Here is a 23,662-nt window from a genome sequence, read left to right on the forward strand (position 1 = left end):
TTCTTCTTTTACTTGGCCTGACCACTAGACCCCATTAGCTAAGCCAAGAGAGCTGAGGTCTTTCTTTCCAAGCAATCCCTATCCTGTCCAGAGGCAGAATTCCCACCATCATCCAGAGTCTGTCGTCAGGAAGTCCATCCTGCTTGTAGGCCCTGCAGTAGGGCATGCAACTCCCAGCTGAGATTCAGAAATCCCTGAAAGGTCACTTTAAGTGACCTAATGAATGGCTACAGTACAGACTTTACAGAAAAAAAATTTTGGTGGCTCACTTCCATTTCAATTAGCCGAATGTATCAATAATTCATGTATTTTGTTTGTTGAGACTGAATTTGCAATTAAGATTACTTCTATGAGAGCAGTAGTGCTACTTAGCACTCTTAGTTTTTACAATTTTAAGGTAAAATATAAATTTTGCCATGAGTGGTCATCAAATCAATGTTCCAAACAATGACATTATTTGACCAATCACACACTATGCCTCTAACTTTTTAAATAACTAACTTTCACGATTTAAAGTAGGCAAAATCGAGTAACAGATGTTATCATCAATGTGGTTAATAATTTGTCTAATGCTCACTTTTAGTAAGAGATGGAGCTCGAAATGAACCCATGCTTAAAGATTTTGTATGTTTCACAATTTATGAATAGATTTTTTAACTTGTCAAATAATATTTTGTCATCCACTGAGATAATATAAAATTCTTTATGATTATAAGGACAGTATTAGAGTTCTCCACAGTTAAAAAAAATAATAGAATATACATTTGAGGAGGGACTTTTTAGGGGAATTGACTCCCGACAGCTGGTGGAAAGCTGGATGCAGCACAGCTCAGTCCACGTCTGAAACCCTAAGAAACAGGACAGCTATCGGTGTAAGTCTCTGCCTGGGGCTGAAGGATTAAGAACAATGGGAGTTGCCCCTGTAAGTCCTGGAGTCCAAAGGCTGAGAAACTGGAGTTCTGGTATCCAAGGATGTTAGAAGAAGAGTGTGTCCCTAGTCATCTGGCTTTATTTCTCAACTTCCATTAAAATCCAGGTTCTCGTCTCAAAACTCCAGAGGGGCTATTCTCACACTTGCACTGACACCTTAAAATGAAATGTCCAAAGACAAAAGCAATGATCTTCTCTTTTAAACTTGCACCCCTTCCAGAATTCTTGAGCTCAGCAAAGCGCTTTATTGTCTACCCAGCTGAGCACATCAGGGGTCGCCCTTGATTCGTCCCTTTCCCTAATGCACCAAATACAATCAAATACCAAGTCCATCCATTCTCTTTTGTGGATATCTCTGGAACCCATCTCCAGGGCCACGAGCCTCCTTCAACTCTCACTTGTACCACAGAAACAGCCCCTCTTGCTCCCACACCTGTCTCTTTCCAGAGCATTCCTTCCATAGTGGGCCCTAAGTGGTCTTTTCAAAATTTATCTCATCAAGTCCCTTTCTTGACTTGAGATACAGTCTCAAATCTTTAAGAGCTGTTTCTTAAAGATTTTGCAGTACTGCGGCATCGAACTAGGCCCTTCTCGCTGGGCTGTATGTTCAGCCCTTTCTCAAAAGGTTTTAACTTCAGACAGGGTTTTCCTAAGTCTCTAAACTGCACAGGCTGATCTTGAACTTGCAATCCTCCTGATTTGGCCTCCCACTGTTCTGGGATAACAGATATGCACCACCACACCTGGCTAAAATTCTTAAGAGCTTATGGGAAGCTCCACGGCTTGCCCTCACTTACTCTCTGGCACTCGCATTACCACTTGACTCCCAACTCCCTGCACTCTGACCACGCTGCACCCTTCAGGTCCTCCCACCTGATGTGCTCCCTCCTCCCACGGGGTCTTCACCCTGCCTCATGTGCTCTCTCTTTCTCTCAATTCAGCTAACACTTGTTTGTCCTTCAGGGATTCATCTAAAGGGTACATCTCAGGGGAGTTTCCTTGACCTTCTAGAATAAATTTTATTAATCTGCTATGTGCTCCCATAGCACTTTATGTTTTCATTGTTGAGTTTAGTTATTTATACTTATTTGTACAATGTTTGTCTTCCCCACTAAAATGTGTGTTCCCTGAGGACCTTTATGTATCTATATCACTGTATCTCCAGTGCCCAATACATAGTCAAGTCTCGGTGAAGAGCTATTATTGATTGAATGACTGAGACACAACACTTGCTAGTTGAGAATTCTATTTTGATGTGTGGCTAAAACCCCAAGTACTAATAGTCCATCATATCTGTATAAAGCATAAGCCCTTTGACCTTTATTTTCCATTTCACAAAGCTTGTTAAATAAAACAGACTGTCCTCTTCCTCTTTTCCCTCTTCTCAGTGATGTATCTCAAATTGATATATTTTTATTGGATGAGTTACAGGCGATGTCCACATTTATTGCTCTGTACACAAACACCCAAAGTGAACTTTGGTTTATCTCCTACCATAATGCAGCTGCTAATTGCTGGCAGGCGAGCAGGTTGGGTTCCAGACCCATGTGACCGGGGGGGGGGGGGCATGACCAGAAAGGAGCGTAAGGAAGAGGAGAACCAACAACTCAGCTAGAGACTATCTGGCTGGAGTTTCTGTGTCACTGGAAGCCAGAACAAGCAAGAGCACAGGGAGTATGGTTCCAAGGTGAGCAAGGTCATGAAGTCGCCACTGCTGGGCCTGGCTCTGTGGGCTTTGCTCCTCCAGCTCTTCCAGCCCCTGCTGGCATACTGGGCCTCCCAGATGAGTCAGAAGTGCCACAGTGGCAGCTACGAAATCAGCGTCCTGATGATGAACAACTCTGCCTTCGGAGAAGCCCTGGATGACTTGAAAGCAGCAGTGAATTTGGGATTGGAGATTGTGAGGGAGCATCTGCAGAAAGCTGGTAAGAATAGTATAATAGAGTCTTCCTCTGTCACAATCTCTGGGGTCAAATGTTGCTGAGAAAAGACCTTGTGTACTTTGCCTGATCAACTATCCCCAGGGGCCATCTGAAACTCCTTTGTATTTCAAGGCAGTGGCTCCTAAGGGAGAAGGCTTTGACCCCCTTGGTTTATTCACTCGAAATCCACCCTGCTCTGCTCTCGGATGGCTCTTTACATCTCCTACGGTGGCACAAAGATTTGTATGATAAATTTGCAATCAAATTCATTGTTGCAGTCACCCACTATATCTTTTAATTATAAAAATCAATTGTATAATTTTACATAAAATAAGTAAGAGAGAAAACAAATTGTCCATGATAATTTCTAGATATTTCCAGTCTCTTTTCACATGCTTCTTCTTAGTTTCTTGTTTTTGAGAACATGGTTATGATCGCATGGCAGAGAAACAATTCTACATTCTTCAGGTTCACTTTACATTACTTATTCCACAACTGACTTTCCTATACCTATGTACTCTTCATATTATCCTGTGAATTGTACACAACATTCCTTAAAAGAGATGCTACCCAAATTACCTAAAAATTCTCTATGGTAGACGATTGCATTCTTTTTAATTTCTTGTAATTGCCTTGAAAATACTATAATATGCATTTTCTGGTATATAATTTTCTTCATTCCCTGAAACTAGATTGCCAGAAGTAGAATTACTGAGTCAACGAGTATTTAATACATATTAATGGTTATTTGTGGTTATAAGGATGATATGTCTTAATTTTTTCCATTTAATAATGGTAGAAATAAGAGCAACAGCTCAGATATGTATAATAACTTACTTCTGGGTATATACTGTACCTCTCCTAGTCTGTTTGAACTAAATTCAGATGTAAATGAATGGATTTGATCTACCACTACAATGGAATTAGGAGGTCATTTAATAAAATCCCATTATGTACCAAGGCAACATAGTATAGAGGAAAGAACACTGGATTTGAAGTCTGAGGAACTAGGTTGAGGAGTCTGCCCCAAAGTTTTCTCTCTCTGTGACTCTACATGAGTTTGGTCCTTCAGTTTCCATGAGCCCTGGTTGAGTACCTGAGATGTGGTAGGTAAGTACTAGGTACTTTAATTACATTACCTCTTCACTCACCACAGCTCTTGGGGGGGGTGGCATGGTTGGCACTGGCTTCACAGCACAAGTTAATAATGTTGCTAAGTTCATTTACATAGTCTGGTTGAAATGAGATGCAGGTCCACTTGTCTGATTCTGCCACTGTGCGAGCTTTACCCAGCATGGACTAAGTTTTTCTTTACAAGAGAGTGGAGACATTATCATTAGAAGCAGAGATCTGGAATCTGAAAGATCTTGGTTTGTTTTCCTATTTACTATGTATGCCTTCAAGCAAGTTTCCTAAACCTCAGTTTTTTCACCTGTAAAATCATGGTAAATGGTTGTTACCTTGTATAGATAGAGTATGAATTCAATGAGAAAATCAAAATGACCTCACTGACTGAAACATAATGAATGCTCAATAGATGGCAGTTGTTTGTATTGTTGTTGTTGTTATTACTGCTTCTGTTGCTACACTGTCTGCTACTACTGAAGGAACACATTGCCTGGCATATACAATAAGTATTTAGTGCAGGGCTTTGGTTAAAGGCTTGGTCTCTAAATTCATATAACCTGAATTTGAATTCTTGCTCCTTTATTTACTAGTTGAGTGACATTGGCTGAGTTATCATTTCTAAATTTCACTAATTTATAGATAGAGTTATTGGTGGTGAAGTTGATGAGGTTGTTGAATGGATTAAATAGGTAGAGAGTTCTATAGAGATAGGAAGAATAAACAGTGATGGCCAGATTTTTGCATTTGATAATGCATTTTGTTCAGTAGATGTTCATGCATAGTAAACACAAGAGAAAAAGAGTTTGGAGAAAAAGGTAGTTCATGTTTTAAATATGTTGAACATTGTTATTTGGAAAAAAATAACATATCTGAGGGCTAAATTGAAGAAAATTAAGAAGACAAGGCCATGGATGATATCCCAAAAGAAGTGATCACTGTTTTTTGCTAGACTTAGGAAAACCTTGTGGCTCATGAAGAACAGACAGAATTTGATGGAATACAATGTGGAAAAAAGAGATTCCTTTAACCTAGGATATTCCCTCCTCGAAGATGCATGCTACACACCGAAATGCATGGACGATGTCCTGCACGGGCTGTCCTGCGCTTATCGGGTCCTCTCAGTCCCGCTCCCCACACCTACATTGCAGTGTTGCATCGGCCCAACCCCACTCTCAGGCCTCCTAGGGTAGAGAGAGTTCTGAGGTCACCTGATTCTTCAGCTTGCCACACATCTTCCCTGGCAGAGGGTGCAGGATACAGGTGGAAGCAGAATTTGAGGGAACTGCTTATTTGGAAGTTGAAATGTATTTGAAGTCACAGTGTGGTCTGAAAACATGTTCAAGTTTCTTTTTGAGAAATCACTTGGGATCTGAGGGGACAAAGAGAAAATATCCTTCTCAACTAATATTTATTTAAAGTACACATAACCCTAAAATACGCAGGGGTAGCATATTACAATGTGTTCTGCAGGTGTGGGTTTAAAATGTTTCGGTCTCAATACCTCTTTACATTCATATAAATTATTGAGGGCCTTGAAGAATTTTGTCATGTTGTTACATGTATTGATATTTATTGGATTGGCCATTAAAACTGAGAAGTTTTTCTAAACATTTGTCAATGAATTCACTAAAAATAGCAAATAAATACTTCACTTGTCTATAAGATACATGGTGGTACTGGCTGTTGAACCCAGAGCCTTCACACTGAGCTACTGAGCTACATCTCAGCCCCTTTCACTTTCTCTAAGTTTAAATTTTAAGACAGGGTCTCACTAAGTTGCCCAGGCTGGGCTCAAATTTGCAATCCTCCTGCCTCAGCCTCGCACAGTGCCGCACAACCACTAACATTTTTTATTAAAGGAACTCTGTATTTCTCAACCCAAAACAAAACTGGTATTGCTTTATATTTTTGTAAATGTCTTTAATGTCCATATATAGAAGACATATATTCTCATATTGGTGTCTCTATTCTGTCTGTTACCATAATATATGTAAGTCATGTAGCCCCTGGGAAACTGTATGCTCATGAAAGAATGCAAAATCAAAGAGCATCTTCGTATAATTATGAAAATAGCTTTGCCCTCACAGATCCTGTGAAAGGATTTAGGATCCCTCCATGGCTCACAGTTTGAGAGCTAGCGTGCTTACTATAGGATATTAAATTCTAGAATCAGATTGCCCTGTATTCCCATCCCAGCTCCACTACTTACTGGCTATGTAACATTAAGCAAGTTCATCTTTCTGGGTCTCCATTTCTGTTTTTAAATTAGGATGACTATTAATTATCTCGTGAGATTCAGAGGAGGATTAAGTAAAATGATGTGCATAAAAATTTGTAGCCTATGCCAGGGACGGTAGCAGACACCTATAATCTTGGCTAGTCTGGAGGCTGAGGTAAGAGAATCGTGAGTTTGAGGCCAGCTGGGGCAATATAGCAAGATCTTGTCCCAAAATAAAATGGACTAGGCATGTATCTCCGTGCTGGAGTGCTTGCCTAGCATATACGAGGCCCTGGGTTCAATCCTCATTTCAAAAGAAAAGGAAGGAAGGAAGGAAGGAGGGAGGGAAGGAAGGAAGGAAGGAAGGGAGGGAGGGAGGGAGGGAGGCTGGGAAGGGAAAGAAACCATTTCCCAGTGCCAGGCATAAAGTGTAGTGATAAAGAGATCTCCAGCTCTTTCTATCAGTAAATGGAGAGGGACTGGGGCTGCTGTGGTGGTCACATGTCCGATGTCACACTCGTGACACACCACGGTTCCTCTCCTCCCAAGCCCTGTGCACAGGTCAGAGTCAGTGTACCTCGTGAGGGTAGGAGGAAACACCCCTCATAGGTTCTTGAGACCCAGAGGGAAGAGCTGACTTAACATTAACAAGAATGAGCGCCGCCATCTTCCAGAAGCCCAGGTGCTATCTTGCACCTGAGCACCAGCCTCACTCTCCCGTTCTGCTCCTCTTGCTGCTTTCCAAGACGCTCTTGCCCTGTTTTCTACTCTTCCCCACATGTACTCTTCCAACCCAGAGTCCACCCCAGCCTCATTATATTGTTCTCGTGACTCTAAATTCCCTATATTCTCCCTATGGTACGAATTAAATAGAATAAAGGTTATAAAGTGCTCAGCACTGTGGCTGCCTCATGTCTGCACTCTAGTTGCTATTAAGCCCATCACCTGCCTCACCTCATCGCAGACTTTCTCTGACTAGCCTGATTACATTGACCTCTCCTCTTCACTTTAGAATTTAGGAGACCTCTCGTTTGGATCCTCTTACTGAGCAAAACATCACAAAGTAAAAGTTCTTGAATTAACAACAACAACAACAACAACAACAAAAGGTGGGGGAAATTATGCCCCTTAGTTGATAGACACATCTCTGAAGTGGCTTTATGAGTACAAAGATGCTTCTGTTCTCCAATGAAACCAGTCTATACCTTTAAAAACATTCTTATTTGGATCTTTAGAAGAACAACTTTGTTGTTGAAATGTTTTGTCATTAAAGGAATTATTAAAAACTAGTAGACTGGAGCAACCTATTTTTGACTCAGTTTTATATGTGAGAAAACCAAGTCAAAGGAATTAAAATAGCTTGTGCAAGAACACACAGAAATTCACTCATTATGTCAGACTAGTGACTGAGGTTTCCAGGCTGTTTCCAGGATTGGCAAAATTAAGGATATCTCTGCTTTGGAATCAGACATGTGTCATGACTGAGGCAGGAAACTGTGAGGACCCCGGACAGGGCACTCTTAACACAAAGATAGAAAGCAAAAAAATGGCTTTTGATGCCGGCAGCTCAGCGAGTGACTCCTGTCAGTTTCAAGAGCGCTGAATAGAAGTTTGTTCTGCTTTGTATACCTCTTTTTATATCTATGAGGCTTACTTTCATTAGAGTTTCCCTGGAAATATAGCAAGCAGGATGTACACAAAGCAGAGCAGCTGGCGTGTGTGTGGAGGGGGGAAGAGTTCTGGCAGGACTTTCTAAGTCCATTATGCTCCTCTAGTGACAGATTACAGAAAATGTCATGGCTATTCTGGTACATTCTACAAAGAGTATAGTTACCTAGTTAACCCATAGCTATCTAATAACACAGTTAACCCACAGTTGACCATTTCCATATGGAGGGGTGGCCTCCTCTCTCAATGGTTTTATATATATGACTGGAAGAAGACCATAATGTAAGAAACAGTGTAAAGATAAAAACACAGAATGGTCAAATCGTTCTGCTACTTGATTATTGTTTTTCAAACTGTGGTGCCTAGTAATACCCAGTGGCACTGTAGTCAATGCTTTTGCCTTCATCTAAAGGTCAAAGTCCTTCATTATGCAAAGATCTCAGGTCAGAAGGTATGATTCACTGTGGCCTTGAGTGAGACCACGGAGAAAAGAACCTATCACGAGGAGTGGTGTTCTGGTCAATAAGACTAGCCACTCCTATCATCAAGGAAATACTTTAAAGAAAAACATATTTTGAGTCCTTGTATCCCTTGCTAAAAAGAGAGATTTGTGAACCAGAGTGAAATCCAATTAAAACTTTCATCTCTTTCAGGGAACTAATGACCATATTTTTTCCTTTATCTTTGAGAAGAAACATTTAAAGCAAAGGGGATTTTTGTTTCTTCTCAGACAAAGAAGAGATTTTTGTGTAGATTTTGCAGTGCTATGTAATTTCCTTCCCTGATGTCTTAGTTGCTTTTCTCCTTGCTGAGACAAAATATCAGACACCTAAAGTTAAAGGAGGAAAGGTTTATTTAGCTCACAGTTTGTAGGGTTTCATTTCATAATTGGCTGGCTCCAGGGCAGGGTGGCCTGGCAGAGGGGCACTGAAGAACAGGGAAGCAGAAGGCACCAAGCAGCAAGCAACAAGCAGCGAGCGCCTTTCTGTCCCTTATATCTCATCCAGGGTATCCACCCTTAAGGTGGGTAGCACTCACTCCCAGGGTGAGGGAGCCTTAATCCTAGCATCGCACCATGAATGAATCCCAGCATCACATCCTTGATCCCAGCCTCACACATTCTAGGTCCAGCCACCTCCGAAAAGCCCCACCTATGACCACATGAGGCTTTAGGAAGACAACCAGACCCAGCCATAACACTTGTCTACTGAGAAGGAAACAGCCAAGCAACACCTTCTTCTTCTTTTTTTCTCTTAAGTTCTTTTATTGGTACATTTTAGGTATAAAATTCATTTACATTTATCATTGGGTGCTTGTACCTATACACGATGTATCTTGATTCTTATTTTTTCCCCATTCCCTGTGCGCCCTTCACCTCCTCCACCAGTCCCTATTTACATAGACATCATTTCCATTTTTTTTTCTTTCCTCACAATTTTCCTTTCCCTTCTTTCCTTTCCCCTTCCCCTCCCTTCACCCCTACATCTTTGGACCTTTTTTCCTATTTCAAATTATCAATTATTCATTTTAATCATTTTAATCCTTATTTACACTTTCAGTTTCTCACACTAGAGAAATTATTCGGTATTTACACATGTGTGTCCTATTTATTTCACTTACGAGGATGGCCTTGATAGGCATCCATTTAGCTATAAATGACTCTAGTTTTTCATTCTTTATGGCTGAGTAGTACTCCATTTTATTAAAAAAAAAAACACACACACCTTCTTTATCCAGTTTCCAGTTGATGGGCACTTGGGCTGTTTCCAAGCTTTCGCTATTACAAACTGTGCCGCTATAAACATGGGTGCACAGCGCCAGGGATTTAGCTCAGTGGTTTCGTACCTTGCTGCGCAAGCACAAGGACCCAAGTTCGATCCCCGGTACCAAAAAAAACAAAAAACAAAAAACATGGGTGGACGTATATCGCTGTGGTAAGATTCTTTTAATTCTTTTGGGAAGATACCCAGCAGGGGAATAGCTGGGTCAAATGGGACCTCTACTCCTAGTTCTTTGAGGTATCTCCATACCGATTTCCACAGTGGTTGCACCAGTCTGCACTCCCACCAGCAGTGGAGAAGGGTTCCTTTCTCTCCACAGCCCCGCCAGCATTTGTTATTGGTTGATTTCTTGATAGCCGCCATTCTTTCTGGGGTGAGGTGGAATCTTAGGCAACACCTTCTTTATGAAAAATAGATAATCGACTATTAGCCACATTCGTTTCACCTAAGAAATCCGACCATGGTCACCAAGACCCACTAGGGGACTTCCTGATGGTATCCATGTGTTCACCCCACACACTACTTTCTCCGTATCCTGAATACTTATGAGAAGAACACTGTCATACAGCAAAATTAGCTGGAATAAAATAGTCTTACCCATTGTCAAATTTTGTTAACATTTTGATGGATCATTAAGCTAGTAAAAAATTGTTCCCTCATGCATGAGTCTGGCCCTGAAATATCAAAAGTGCACAAAAGGTTTGTGTGCTAGTCACTTTCCTATTGCTGAGACATGACACCTGACACTCCTGACAGAAAGAGAGGTTTGTTTTGGCTCATGGTTTCAGTCCATGTTTGGCTGCCTCCACAGCAGGATGGGATAGCAGAGAGGAATGGCAGAGGAACAGATGCTTGACGCAGGGTAGCCTGGAAGCAGAGACAGAAAGGAAGAGCCAGGAACAAGGAAATACGCTTCCAGGTTGCACCTCAGTGACCTGCTTCCAAACAGGCCCACCTCCTACTGCACTTCAGCTCCCGAATTCATCAATGGGTGCATCCACCAAAAAGTCTAGGACCCCCATGATTCAATCACCTTACACACACATGAAACTTTTGAGGCCATTTTAGCTATAAACCATAACACTTTTAAATAGAACATTTATGGTTTCAATACCAGATCCCATCATTTGCTAAATATGAGACTCTGGGATAAGAACCCAATTGAAGCTTTGGTCTTGGCTCTGTTTTTTAGAAAATGAAGACACTCTTTTTGTGCTAAAATCATCAACATGAGACACAGATGTGACAGCTTTTCCTTGATAAGTGTTACAACACTAATAATTATTCCTGACTGGTATATTCAGCTCCTTATTTGTCATTCCTATTGGAAGTCTAACAATATCTCACACCCTGCATATCCACCTGAACTCCTGACTCCTCTGTCATCATCACACAAGTGAGAAACTTGATCCCCCCACATTCTTTCCTACCTCGGTTGGTAGCATTCCCTTCATCCACTTGCTCATGCCAAAAATATTGACATTATCCTGAAATCCCTTTTGCTCATACTTTTTTATCTCATCCATCAGCAATTTCTCATTGGCACTACCTTCAAAATATGGACAAAATGCAATCATTTTTCTCTACTTTTGCTACCTCTACTTTAATCTGAGCTAACCTAGGTTATAAATAGCCCTCTAACCTGTCTCTCTGCTTCTATTCTTGCCCTCCACCGGTCCAAAGAAATTACTTTTAAACGGTGGTCAAACAATATCGTTCTTCAACTCAAAATCTTCTAAAGATATCCAACCTTATCTCACAATAAATTGAAATTTCGTAGTAGGGCTACAAGGCCATGCATGATATGCCCTTCCTGTCTAACTCACCTCCTGTTCATGCTACCCCTCGCTAACTCTGTCAAAACTACATGAGCCTCCTTGCTATTCCTGAAACATACCAGGAATGATCCCACCCAGGACTGTCGTCCTTGTTCTACCTTCTAACAGGAAACCATATGTCTGCATTGCTCACTTTCTCACATCATGCAGGTGCTGGCTTCCCTTAGGGACTTCCATGACCACTCTGTCAGAAATAGCGCACTTCTGTGTGATACGCATCAAAAAAGTAAGCCTCAGTGTGAAGGTCCTGGGTTCAAGTACCTAAGGTCCTAAGTACCACCAAAAAATAAAAAATAAATAAAAGACTAAGGAAAACTATACAGCCGTATTAACTAGCAGCAAACAACCAGCACCTTGGGAACATGGATGAACAGGGTATCACTGTACCTGGGTCTTTGCTTTCTTAACTCTTTCCATACTCATGTGGGAAACTGCTGAGTCTGAGACTGAAAAGAAGACGAAGACAGCAGCAAGCATAACGAAATGTTCTTCAACTGGACTAAAGTGATGGTTACACAATTCTATATCTAAAAATTACTGAATCATACTCTTAAAGTGGATGATTTTTGTTTGTTGGGATTTTTTTTTGGTACCAGGGATCGAACTCGGGTCCTTGCACTTGCGCAGCAGGTGGCGAAACCACTGAGCTAAATCTCCGGCCCAAAGTGGATGATTTTTATGGTAGGTTAACTAGATCTCAAAAACACTGAGAAGAAAAAAATCAGAAAGACATAGAGACAGAGGAAAGAAGTGACTGGGAGTAAAAGAAGGATTCAGATTTCGAATATTCCTAGGCCTGAAGATGGATATCAATTATTTCCTGAATCATTGGGCAAGAGATAAATTTCACAGCTGGTCTAAACGATAGAAAAATAACACTAGCTTTCTATTTCTCCTTACTTCCGGACAACAGGAGTAAATGTCACTGTGAATGCTACCTTTATCTACTCGGAGGGTCTGATTTATAAGTCAGGTGACTGTCGGAGCAGCACCTGTGAAGGTCTGGATCTGCTCAGGGCCATCACTGTAAGTATTTCCCTGTGTAGAGGTAGCTCACACTTCCCTGACCCTGGACTGTCCCAGGTGAAGCTAGTACCTGTCCAGGAAGCATCTCCTTCTCCATCTCTAGCCAGCAGCTGCATGATATGAAGACAGGGTACATCTCCCAAGTGACAAGTGCCCTTCAAGGGTCCAGGAAAGTAGGAAGAAACTTAGTGATTCACCAACCATACATTTTCACTGGTACCTTGGATACCAGTGACCTTATAACTTGAGAAGAATTATTTTATTTTATATTGATTTTAAAACTTTAAAAATATTTTAAATGTTGGTATTAACTGGTTTGCTTTTGTGTCCCTCAAAAAATACCCAAGAACCCATATTTTAAAACATATTTCAAGACCCCATACCTAGGGGCTGGAAATGTAGCTTATGGTAGCACGAATCCTCTGTATGCCCAAGGCCCTAGTTCAGTCCCCAGCACTACATGCACCTATGCATGCACACATGTGCACATGCACAAGACCACCTACACTAGAAATCTGTTTCAAGTCATAACCAAGCTGAAGCCACAGGTTAATTGCCTAAGCTTGGAATGTGAAACATAACGCTAATAATAGTAACTGTAACATCAAAGGGTAGAAAAGGGAAGAGGGAGATTCTTGCCTAGTTCCTCCTCTTAATCATCAATTCCAAACCCTCACCAGAGCTTTAAGGAGCTTGCATACTACAAGGTCTCTTGAGATAACCAGGCATGCAAGTCAACCAATACTACAAGAGTCTAGGAAAAGGATGTCCAAGAACCAGAGCACTGGGGATAGAGCCATGGTTCTAGAACTGTAATCAGTAACCACACATTGACAAGATAGGTCACCCCATGTCAGGAAGACAGCCTGTGTGCACTAGTGATTCTCAGTCTTGGTAGGGTAAGGAGTGGGCAAGGGTGATTTGACAAACTCCACCTCACAAGTCCAGACTCCCTTAGAGAATAAGATCAACAATCACCCGGTTGATTGCACTGTGTTCTAATCACTTGAGCCCTACTTTGTAGCGCCCCTTAAAACTGAGGCTTGACTTCTCCTTCCACCCTCAAATCTACCTCTGTGCAATCTGTCTCACAGAATCTGCTGAAGTTACAGCCTGCCAATCCTCTGCCCATCCTCCCCTGGGTAAGGAACCCAGGCTATCTTTGTAGAATACCTTTCCTCTCCTCTCCCTCAGATCTCATTATCCCTAAGTTGACCCGGACCCAGCCCAAGGCGTCACACAGCTCCTTTCTATTCTGCATGTACCCTTTTGGGGGCCCATTTCCTGTGGGGAGACTTCCCCTTGCCACTTCTTTTCTGCCCACTGAGTAATTTGTTTAGTTTCAGACTTCGGTGTTTTTCTTTTTCTCCTAGAGAGAAAAGCAGATGGGCTGTGCCCTCATGGGGCCCTCATGTACATACGCCACCTACCAGATGTAGTAAGTAGTTGGTTTGCTGTTGTTTTGATAGCACTGTGCATTAAAGTCAGGAGAAGACTTTACAATTTAAATGACTTGACAAACAACAATGTAGTCAAGGCAACACAACGAGGGGCCCTGGGACTCTCAGGTTTTGCTACCTCTCTAAAATCACCACTCCCTTCCCCAGATATGTCTACCATTGCTCCGTGTGGGGTGAATGACAGTAGCGTTCACTACGAGCATGAGAGGCCACACACCATGAGTGGAAGGTCATAGTCTTGGCTGAAAGCAGAGACGTCAGTGACTACGGAATAAGGAGGACTTTAGTAAAGGAAAAACCCACAGTACCGGCAGAGAAGACTAAGCTAAGCAACACACCTGGGTGTATCAGTGGGGCTCTGTTTTATCCTTAATTTGCTTAAAGTAGGGAAATTAACAAGGTCTTTAATTTGTAGACTTATCTGGGAATGATATACATAACATATTCCAGTTTTTGTGTCCTAATCATTTTAGGAAAAAGCCTCCAATATATTATAAAATGAAAATATTTCTCTGGTTTTAGGAAAATCGCCTCCATCTCTGCCATTCATTTCACTCAGTGTAATTTACATCTCCACAAATGCTTCGTTCTTCCTGTTCACATCGTCTAGATTAAAATCCCTCTCACCTGCCTTTCTCTTTTATCATCTTCTCCTGCATCAAGGACCACCTTATTTCTACACAGAGAACACTACCCTAAAGGACCCTTTAGGATCGGTTTTATAGGGTAAACATTAGCCCTCCAAAGCATCTACTGCAAGCAGCCTGTGACGCCTCGCACCCAGCAGCATTGCACATCCAGAGGCTCAGGTCCACCACATACGGCAGACACCCCCGAAGCATGTTCTGAGCCCATCTTCCACCCCCAAATGCAGAATCTTACTCTTCCCCGCAGTCATTCCTAACTGTTTTCTCATCTGACCTCTTACTAATATTGCTAAGAAGGAGAAGAGGAGCAGAGAAATTGATTTATCACATACGAGTTTCTGTGTCCAAAGAAGCATTTTAGTTTCATCAGCAAAAAGAAAATTAAATAAAGCACAGCCCTGCCTGCTCAAATACTGTAGAGAATGTGACAGGGACCCCATGACCAATCTAAGGCATAAGGAGACAGGTTCCACCCGGGAAGAGCAAACAAGAAGATGCAGGATGCATAGAAGGAAATGGTCACCACAGGTTAAGGGCATTAAGCTTCAAGAGCAGGAAGACTTTATAAAGGAAATGTTTTATGAGTCTTCTGTTGAAAACTGGTTAAAATTTTAATGGCAAAGATGAGTGGATAGGCTTCCCAGTCAGGCAGAGGAAGAATTATTTGTAAAAGCAAAGACCAGGGAAGCGACGACAATTTGTCAAGGCCTATTTTTTTTTTTTTGTAAGTTCTTTTATTGGTACATTTTAGGTATAAAATTCATTTACATTTATCATTGGGTGCTTGTACCTGTACATGATGTATTTTGGTTCTTATTTTTTCCCCATTACCTGTGCGCCCTTCACCCCTTCCACCCTTTCCTATTTACATAGACTTTGTTTCCATTTTTTTTCTTTTCTCATAGTTTTTCCTTTCCCTTCTTTCCTTTCCCCTTCCCCTCCCTTCACCCCTTCATCTTTGGACCTTTTTTCCTATTTCAAGTCATCAATTATTCATTTTAATCACTTTAACCCTTGTTTACACTCTCAGTTTCTCACACTAGGGAAACTATTCAGTATTTACATGTGTGTCCTATTTACTTCACTTAAGAGTATGGCCTCTATATGCATCCACTTAGCCATAAATGCCTCTAGTTTTTCATTCTTCATGGCTGAGTAGTACTCCATTTTATTAAAAAACCACATCTTCTTTATCCAGTTTCCAGTTGATTGGCACTTGGGCTGCTTCCAAGCTTTAGCTATTGCAAACTGTGCCACTAAGAACATGGGTGCACATATATCAAGGCCTATATTAACTCGAATTCAGGACATGGATAGAAGAATAATAAAGACTAGAAAAATTAAGTAGAACCGGATTTGAAAGCTTATGTAACACAATCCAGATGCAGGAAGTTGTGTTTAATCAGAAACCACTAAGGTTTTGAGCATGCCGGGGAGATGAAAAGCTCAAGTCTGAAGCAGCATATAAGACAGACACAGCAGAGACCGATGGCAGGAAAGTCTTCGAGGAAATGAAAGAGGACCTGAGTTAAGAAAAAGCAAAGGGCAAGGGAGGGGAGGACAGCCTTAAAGATATTGTAAAATCAACAGTATTTGGTAACTGATTGGGTGTTGAGGAATGAAAAGTAGTACATTGAAAAATCAACATACAGAGCAGTTTTGAGGAACAAATTTAATTTAAATTAGATTATGAACATAATGAGTTTGAGATGCAAGCAGGAAACCAATGGAGCATTAATGATGGAAAGATGGAAAAGGATGTTGCTTTCCTTCCTTGGTTAACTACTTGGTGAGCACTCACCTGTGAGCCAGACTGACAGGTGAACAAGCCAGACAGTGTCCCTGCCTTCAAGGAACTTGAAGTCTGGGCCAGGGATTTAGCTCAGTGGTACTGCACCTGGCTTGAAAGCACAAGGTCCTGAGTTCGATCCCAGGTACAAAAAAAGAAAAAGAAACTCGAAGTCTAGTGAAGGAGAGAGGCACTCAACTGATACCCAAATAACTCCCTGGCCTTAGGTATTCAAGAATTTTCTGATAAAGAGATATTTAAACTAGGACCAGAGGGATGAGTAGAAGTCAACCAGGCAAAGATACAGGGAAACCTCATTCCTGGCCTCTGTCTAGACTGAGCCCCTGATTGAAGAATTAAGTTTGATATTTTTAAGGAACTACAAGAAGGTCCCTGAGCTTCAGAAGGAAATCTCTCAAATCCTCAGCTGATGTCCATCTTAAAGGTGGAGCATACCAGAGCTGCAAAGAAGACAGGCTGTGGAGGGAAAGGTGTAGAGAGAACTTTTCTGGCTCAATAAATGTGCTGGCCATGGTGGCCCCAACTCTATTTCTACATCCTATTCTCCAAAGCCTATTCTGATGGAATAAATCAAAGTAACAAATACACATGTCCAGAAACCTATGTGCTTGGAATGTAGCATATAGTCAATAAATTTTGTTTGTAAATTCACCTGTGTGAGAAGTATACCTGTATAAGAGAAAACTGCTTCAATGCCCTATTTCGTTCCTACTAGTAATACACACATGCTGAATCAGGTGAAAAGAGGGATCTTATCTGTGCTACTTAAATTAATCTGGATACTGTTTTCTTTCTCACCTCTTGGCATAGCCTGGACACAGAATTGAACTTCCCCATGATTTCAGCTGGAAGTTTTGGATTGTCATGTGACTATAAAGAAACCTTAACAAGGATGATGTCACCAGCTCGCAAGTTGCTGTACTTCTTGGTTGACTTTTGGAGGGTCAATAACCTGCCATTCAAAACGTTTTCCTGGAACACTTCATATGTTTTCAAGAATGGTACAGAATCTGAGTACTGTTTCTGGTAAGCAGGATCATTAACATTCTGCTGGCATTTTCCCTGGAGAGAAGCTATAGAGTCAGGGAGGAACCCCCCTTTACAATCAGATGTACATATCTTCCATCAGTAGCAGGACTAGAATGGACACGAGCCTACCTTGCACACAAAGAAAATCAAAAGGGGTGAAGTGACTCAAGTATCCTAAAGATAATCAGCATAGATTGCATTCACAAAACTCTTTCTGGTTTGGAAAGTACATGCATATTAATTTTATTTCCCATAATAAATCCTTTGAAGTAAAGAAAACAAGTACCATGATCTTCCTTTATAGATAATGGAAATGAAAACCAGAAATTAATGCTTTCACACTGCTGTATAAGCTCTAATGTGAGAGAATGGGCATTTTGTCTACACCCAAAAGTACAGTACTTAGGAATAACTTCTTTCACACTTTTTCTTGGGAACAAGGGACAAGGGAGAACAGGAATAATGGGTCCAGTTGTCAAAAGAAAATTGCACGGTTCACTCAACTGCAGCACGAGTGGCAGAGGGGGTCTTTTGCCTGGGTTACTGCCTGTGTTTCCAGGAGGCTGCTAAGTTCTGCCATCTCTCTCCACCTGAGCCTAAAGAAGGCTAAGCAAGGCTACCACCAGCAATGCATGCTGGGAAGCTACAGGATCAACTCTGAGACTTCACCCTAAAAACTCTGAGTGAACTTAGAACACACAAAGACCCAATCCTCATAGAAACAGAAATTATTCTTTTCAACTATAAATTTCTGAGCTGTAGGTTCAAAGGTTTTTGATTGATAGTGCAGAATAGAAGCTCCTTTCTATAAGTCACAAGAAGTCAGTAGAAGGGACACATCCAGCGTCTTCCAACTGTATATACACACACAAAGAATCCCTAAAACTTTCCTCATGCTTTCATAAAATTAGATGCCCACAACCCAAGCCAGTGACACCAGAGCATATACAGTCTATTACATTAACAGCAGAAGTGAATTGGAGATAAGACACAGGACAGAGCTGCACATACTAAAGGCAAGGAAATCTGTGAGAAATCAAAACTGCTTTCTCGATCCTCTTCTTTCTGTTCCAGGTACATCAATGCTCTGGAGGCTGGAGTTTCCTATTTTTCTCAAGTACTCAGCTTCAAAGATACTGTGAGAGGAACGGATGAGCTTCAAAATATCTTAAAGAGCCGTAACAGGAGAAGCAATGGTAGGACAACAAGAAGCTAGTCATTTTGCCGGTTTCCTCCCCATGAGTACCAAGTCCTTCAGAGTCATCTTGACAAGTGTACCCATCCACAGCTTTCTTGTGACTTGTATATATTTTATGTATTTGAGAGGCCTGTAATTACATGCAGCTTTATTGACTAAAACTTTATCCTCTGGGAGAAAAACGCCAAAGTAGTGTTAAGTAGACATATCAACATAATGAAAGTAGATGATGATGCTGACCCAAATGATATCATGGCCCACCACCAATACACTGTTTTTAGATCCCCTTCAGTCCAACATATTACTGGATTTGTGACTAATTCTCACACATTCTGAACTCTGAGGTCCCTGGAGACCAAGAGGATAAATCTATTGATATATGGCACAGGCAAAATTTACAAAGCATCAAAGATTATCTCACTTTCATAATCTTTTTGTATATCTGTCATCTGCCCAATGAGATGTAGGCAAAGTGTGAAAATCTAATGGGATAAACTTATTCTCTTTCAGTTGTTAGGTTATTTATCACACTTTACAGAATTCTCTTTATAAATAGGAGTATATCAGGGACAAACAAATCAATTTTGTGGGAATTTCCTACAAGGGAAGATGCTTGCGAGACAAATCTCCTGACATCACTCACATAATCATCTCCTGACATGCTTAGGCATTTGGTGTAGTAAGAACCTACCAGTTGCAAAACATTAAGCAAGATCTGGGAGAAAAAGAAGTATAAAATTAATTACTCATCTCTCTAAAGACAATTCAAGTGGACAGCACAGCATATGAAAGGATCTAATGCAGTGCCCAATTCCCCTTAGGCATAAAACTGTGCATTCAGGAAATAGCCAGCTACAATTAGGGGTAGAGTTTCAGACTGGATCTTGTCACTAAAATTTCTAAGACAGAGTTCTGTGTTAAAAAGCTACAGGCAAAACCCAAGCAAAGTTGCTGAGGAAGACTTTATAAATTCTTCTCACCTTCACTTTTACTATCTTTTTCAACCGCTTTTACAAATGGCAAGGTGTACTTCACTTTTGTAATCACACCAGCCCAGTGTAGTGGAATAAATCTTGTCCAAGACTCATAAACTTGAGTCCTACTCAAGCTCTATTTCTGTCGTCAACTGGTTCTTGAATCCTTTGACATCTTGGCTTCAGCTATCTTACATATAAGATTAAATAAATGAACTGGATGATTTTTGAAGAGTCCATGCAGTTCTAGTCCAACTCTATAACTGTTATGAAATGAGAAGTTGGTTTGGAGAACTGGTGTGAATCTTTTTCCTTTTTTCTTTTGCAGTACTGGGGATTGAACCCAGGGCCTCAGGCACGCTAGGCAAGCATTTTACCACTGAACTACATTCCCAATCCTTATTTTTTATTTTGAGATGAGGTCTTGTTAAGTTGCCCAGGCTGGCTTTGAACTTGCATCCTCCTGCCTCAGCTTCCTAAGTAGCTGGCATTACAGGTGTGTGTCACTGTGTCCAGCTCTAGTATTTATGTTTTTTGAAGTAACACAGACATATTGGGTTCAAATTGAGCAAACTGGTTCCTCCCTATTTATGTTACGTGAACTGTCATGTTTCTCCTCTTGTCTGGCTTTCTCCACTCCAGTGATTGTTATGTGTGGTACACCCCAGACCCTGGAATCCCTTGACTTGACAGGGGCTGAAGACATCGTCATTATCCTGGTGGATCTATTCAAGTAGGTATAATTCTTTGAGAAAGGAAGTGCTCCAAGGACTTCCTGAAGACACACACACTTTTTTTTCTCTTGCTTTGCAAATGGCCTCTTATGCAATTCAGTAGATGACAACATATGAGCTAAAGTTTCATTCCTTCTCATTTCACCCTCATTCTCATTTAATCAGTCATGATCCTAGAAGAGATATGTTCCCTTTACACCTTCATCTAAATACAAAAGCTTTATTAAAGGTTCATAAAACTCACATGACTATCCATCTACAAAGCCTACTCGATCAAATAGGATCCTGATCACTAGCCTGACTTTAAGATCTCTGTGAAGAAAGTGATAAAGCCATGAATAACTTAGCATTATGCCTGGGAGTATGGTCTTCATTTTTTCCCCTTTGGTTCTTAATGGCCTTTGGTCCTTCAGCCACCTTTGGTAAGAGTCAGTTGCGGTTATATGGTTCTGATTTTTGCAGTAATTCTTTGTCATTGGTGACATAGTCACACAGTAGTGATCTTTTCCTCTGTCCTTCTCTTGGATTAAAGAGAGAAAATTCTGGAGAGTAGAAGCAACCTTTTATCACAGCCTTTTTTTAAAAAAAACTCTCCTGCTGATATGGTTGGAGACCCCACTAAAATACCGTACTAATGTAATATTTGAGTCAGACTAACCCCAAAGGAGCATGTATCAATGTAACACTAGTGTGTGTGTGTGTGTGTGTGTGTGTTTGCCCCTTGTCCCATGCACTGGGCCATATGACTATCCTTATCTGACTGAATCATTAATCATTACTTGCCTGCATTCAGACCAAAGGTTATCACTGCTGCAGCTGGTCCCCATATTTGCCTCACCGTATCACCCATACGACACATACTTTACACAGTATGAAGAGAAATGAAGCATAAAAACTTCAGCTAGATGTTACACACCTTGATGTTGGATAGCTAGGTGTTCATGAAGATAAATAATCAACTTAGCCTTTTAGCTGCAGAAATGCAGAGAAGAGGGCAAAGTTATCAACTTTTTATGCTACCATTACATTGATTTCTGCACCTGCTTTGCTCTCTGAAAAGTTCTCAGTGTAAACAACTTGGTATAATTTTACTTTCACAGATACTCAGTCAATTGTGAAAGTGTTAGTTTACCTTTGTGACAAATCCCAAAGGATGGCTGGCTAAGTTATGGGAACACCATGACATTTAAAACTAGACATAACTTGTATTCAAATTGTAATTCTGATACATGTGGTTCTTCTGACTCTTCAGTATTTCTTAGCATTTTGAGATTAAATCTCCTCATTTGTAAAATGAAAATTAAAATGTTCTCTTTAGGGGTGTTTTTAGGATTAGATAAGATAATATTAGCAAAAGAGCCAACACGGTCCTTAGCACATAGTAGATGTATTTAAACATTAAATGATGGTCACCCAATTCAATCACGTTAGAACTTTTGCATATTAAAACACTGAAATTAATAGGAAGCATAGGAAACATGATTATTAGCGCAGTCTCAGACAGCACTGACAGGCTACAATGTACCAAGCACTGTCTAGGACCTAATGGTACATGGATCGATGAGCTAATGCCCCAATATGTCAACAAGGTTATAGTGTTACAGAAAGCGCTTTCTCTTTGTATGCTTGTGTTTTACCATTCAAGTTTAATGATAAAATTTCTCTCTACTATACTCCACTATCTTTAAATTGTCAGGAGCTTTTAAGAAAAAAGAAAGCTTTCTTTTATAAACCTGGGGTCAATAAGCCTTAAGAGCAATTAGCTTTCATGGCTAGAGTCCAAGAATTCTTTCTCAAGACAGTATCTATTTCTGATTCTTCCTTTCCATTTTTGTATGCTAACCACAGATGCCTAAGTTTTCTTATGCAACTTAGCAAGTATAGAAGAAAATAATCCTATCTGGGGAAAGTAGAAAGTTTTGCAGATTACTGAAGAAAAGTTTTAAAACATTTCCAAGGCCGATATTTCAGTTTGTGTGAATTGCAGAAGATGCATTGCTATTTTGAGAGGAACTTATTTTTATAAGGAACATGTGCTTTTTTTTTTTAATAGTAACTACTACTTTGAAGACAATGTCATAGCCCCCGATTATATGAAAAATGTCCTTGTTCTGACACTGCCTCCTGGAAATTCCACCATAAATAGTTCTCTCTCTAAAAGGTTTTCACAGGTAAGCTATGTGTGTGTGCATGCACTCATGTGTATGTGTGTGGGTATGTGCATGTGTGCATGTGTGTGTACACAATACATGGGGGAAGATAGTTATTCACTGGGGCCTGAGTTCTTAAATTTGCAATAATTTTTACTTCTTCCAGTTCACACAACAAATGTACAACTACATGTATAGCATGATGCAGTATCAGGATCCCTACCAAAACTCTTAGTATGTACAGATTACTTCTGGATTCTAGACCAGGTATGTCCAACCTGCGGCCCAGGACAGCTAGCAATATGACTCCACAAGACCATAAACTTTATTACAAGATGATTTGAGATACTTTCCATGACTCGATTGTGCGGTGCTTGAGCTCAGACTTTGTAGGTGAGAATGGGCCTCAATGCAAGAGGACATGGTGTGGAGCTAACTCTGCTTCCTGTGCTCCCACACAGTTGAATTGAAACCCGCGTGTATCAGAGTTTATGTGCTTGTGTGTAACTAGTGCTTATGCAACTTGGCTAGTAAAATGCAGTGATGACTGATAATAATATTTCAACTCATGTACACGTGTGTGTGCCTGTGAGGATGGGCATTTATTGTTACTAAGCAGACATGTGAGTTTTCTTAATTTTTTACTTGGGCTTGTGTTATTTCACAAAATAATTTAGTAAGTTAAAATATACAAAAACGGAAGTTTTGTTACTTATATACATTAACTATATTATTTATTTCATATGTGGCCCAAGACAATTTCCCTTCACCCAGTGCAACCCAGTCAAGCCAAAAGATTGGGCACCTGAGCTCTGGACCAATGTCAACAGGCCATACTTTTGCATCATCAGAAGCATCCTACTTTTCTTGTCAATGGGACACAATACCCAACACCCACAGCTTAAAGGAAGAAAAGTTTATTTTGGCTCACAGCTTGTAGAGGGTTCAGCTTAGAGTGGCCTGGCTCCGGGATGGTGGAATGGCAGAGGAAAAACAGCTCATGGCAGGGCAGCTGGCAGCAAAGACCAATCAAGGAAGGAGGGTGGGGAAAGAGTTGTTCTCAGGCCACGCCCCCAGCGACCCACCTCGTCCCAACACACATTTCAGTATAAACCCCATGATCCTATCACCACCCAAAAGCCTCACCTA

General features: G+C 40.8%; 1 protein-coding gene across 1 annotated transcript in view; it reads left to right on the top strand.

Moving 5' to 3' along the window:
• Positions 1 to 2,495: 2,495 nt before the first annotated feature.
• The window catches only part of Gucy2c (guanylate cyclase 2C), a 71,740-nt gene continuing 50,573 nt past the window's right edge, over positions 2,496 to 23,662 (top strand). Inside the window, exons 1-7 of the mRNA XM_004845835.3 lie at positions 2,496 to 2,855; positions 12,399 to 12,511; positions 13,885 to 13,949; positions 17,239 to 17,454; positions 18,532 to 18,653; positions 20,272 to 20,362; positions 22,417 to 22,534. Of these exons, the coding sequence (XP_004845892.2) occupies positions 2,630 to 2,855; positions 12,399 to 12,511; positions 13,885 to 13,949; positions 17,239 to 17,454; positions 18,532 to 18,653; positions 20,272 to 20,362; positions 22,417 to 22,534 (951 nt within the window). The 5' untranslated portion in view covers positions 2,496 to 2,629. The remainder of the gene's footprint in view (positions 2,856 to 12,398; positions 12,512 to 13,884; positions 13,950 to 17,238; positions 17,455 to 18,531; positions 18,654 to 20,271; positions 20,363 to 22,416; positions 22,535 to 23,662) is intronic.

The sequence above is a fragment of the Heterocephalus glaber genome, unplaced genomic scaffold, assembly GCF_053883595.1.
Source record: "Heterocephalus glaber isolate CG9 unplaced genomic scaffold, H.glaber_assembly_v1.0 deba00001444, whole genome shotgun sequence".
In the NCBI taxonomy this organism is placed as follows: domain Eukaryota; kingdom Metazoa; phylum Chordata; class Mammalia; order Rodentia; family Bathyergidae; genus Heterocephalus; species Heterocephalus glaber.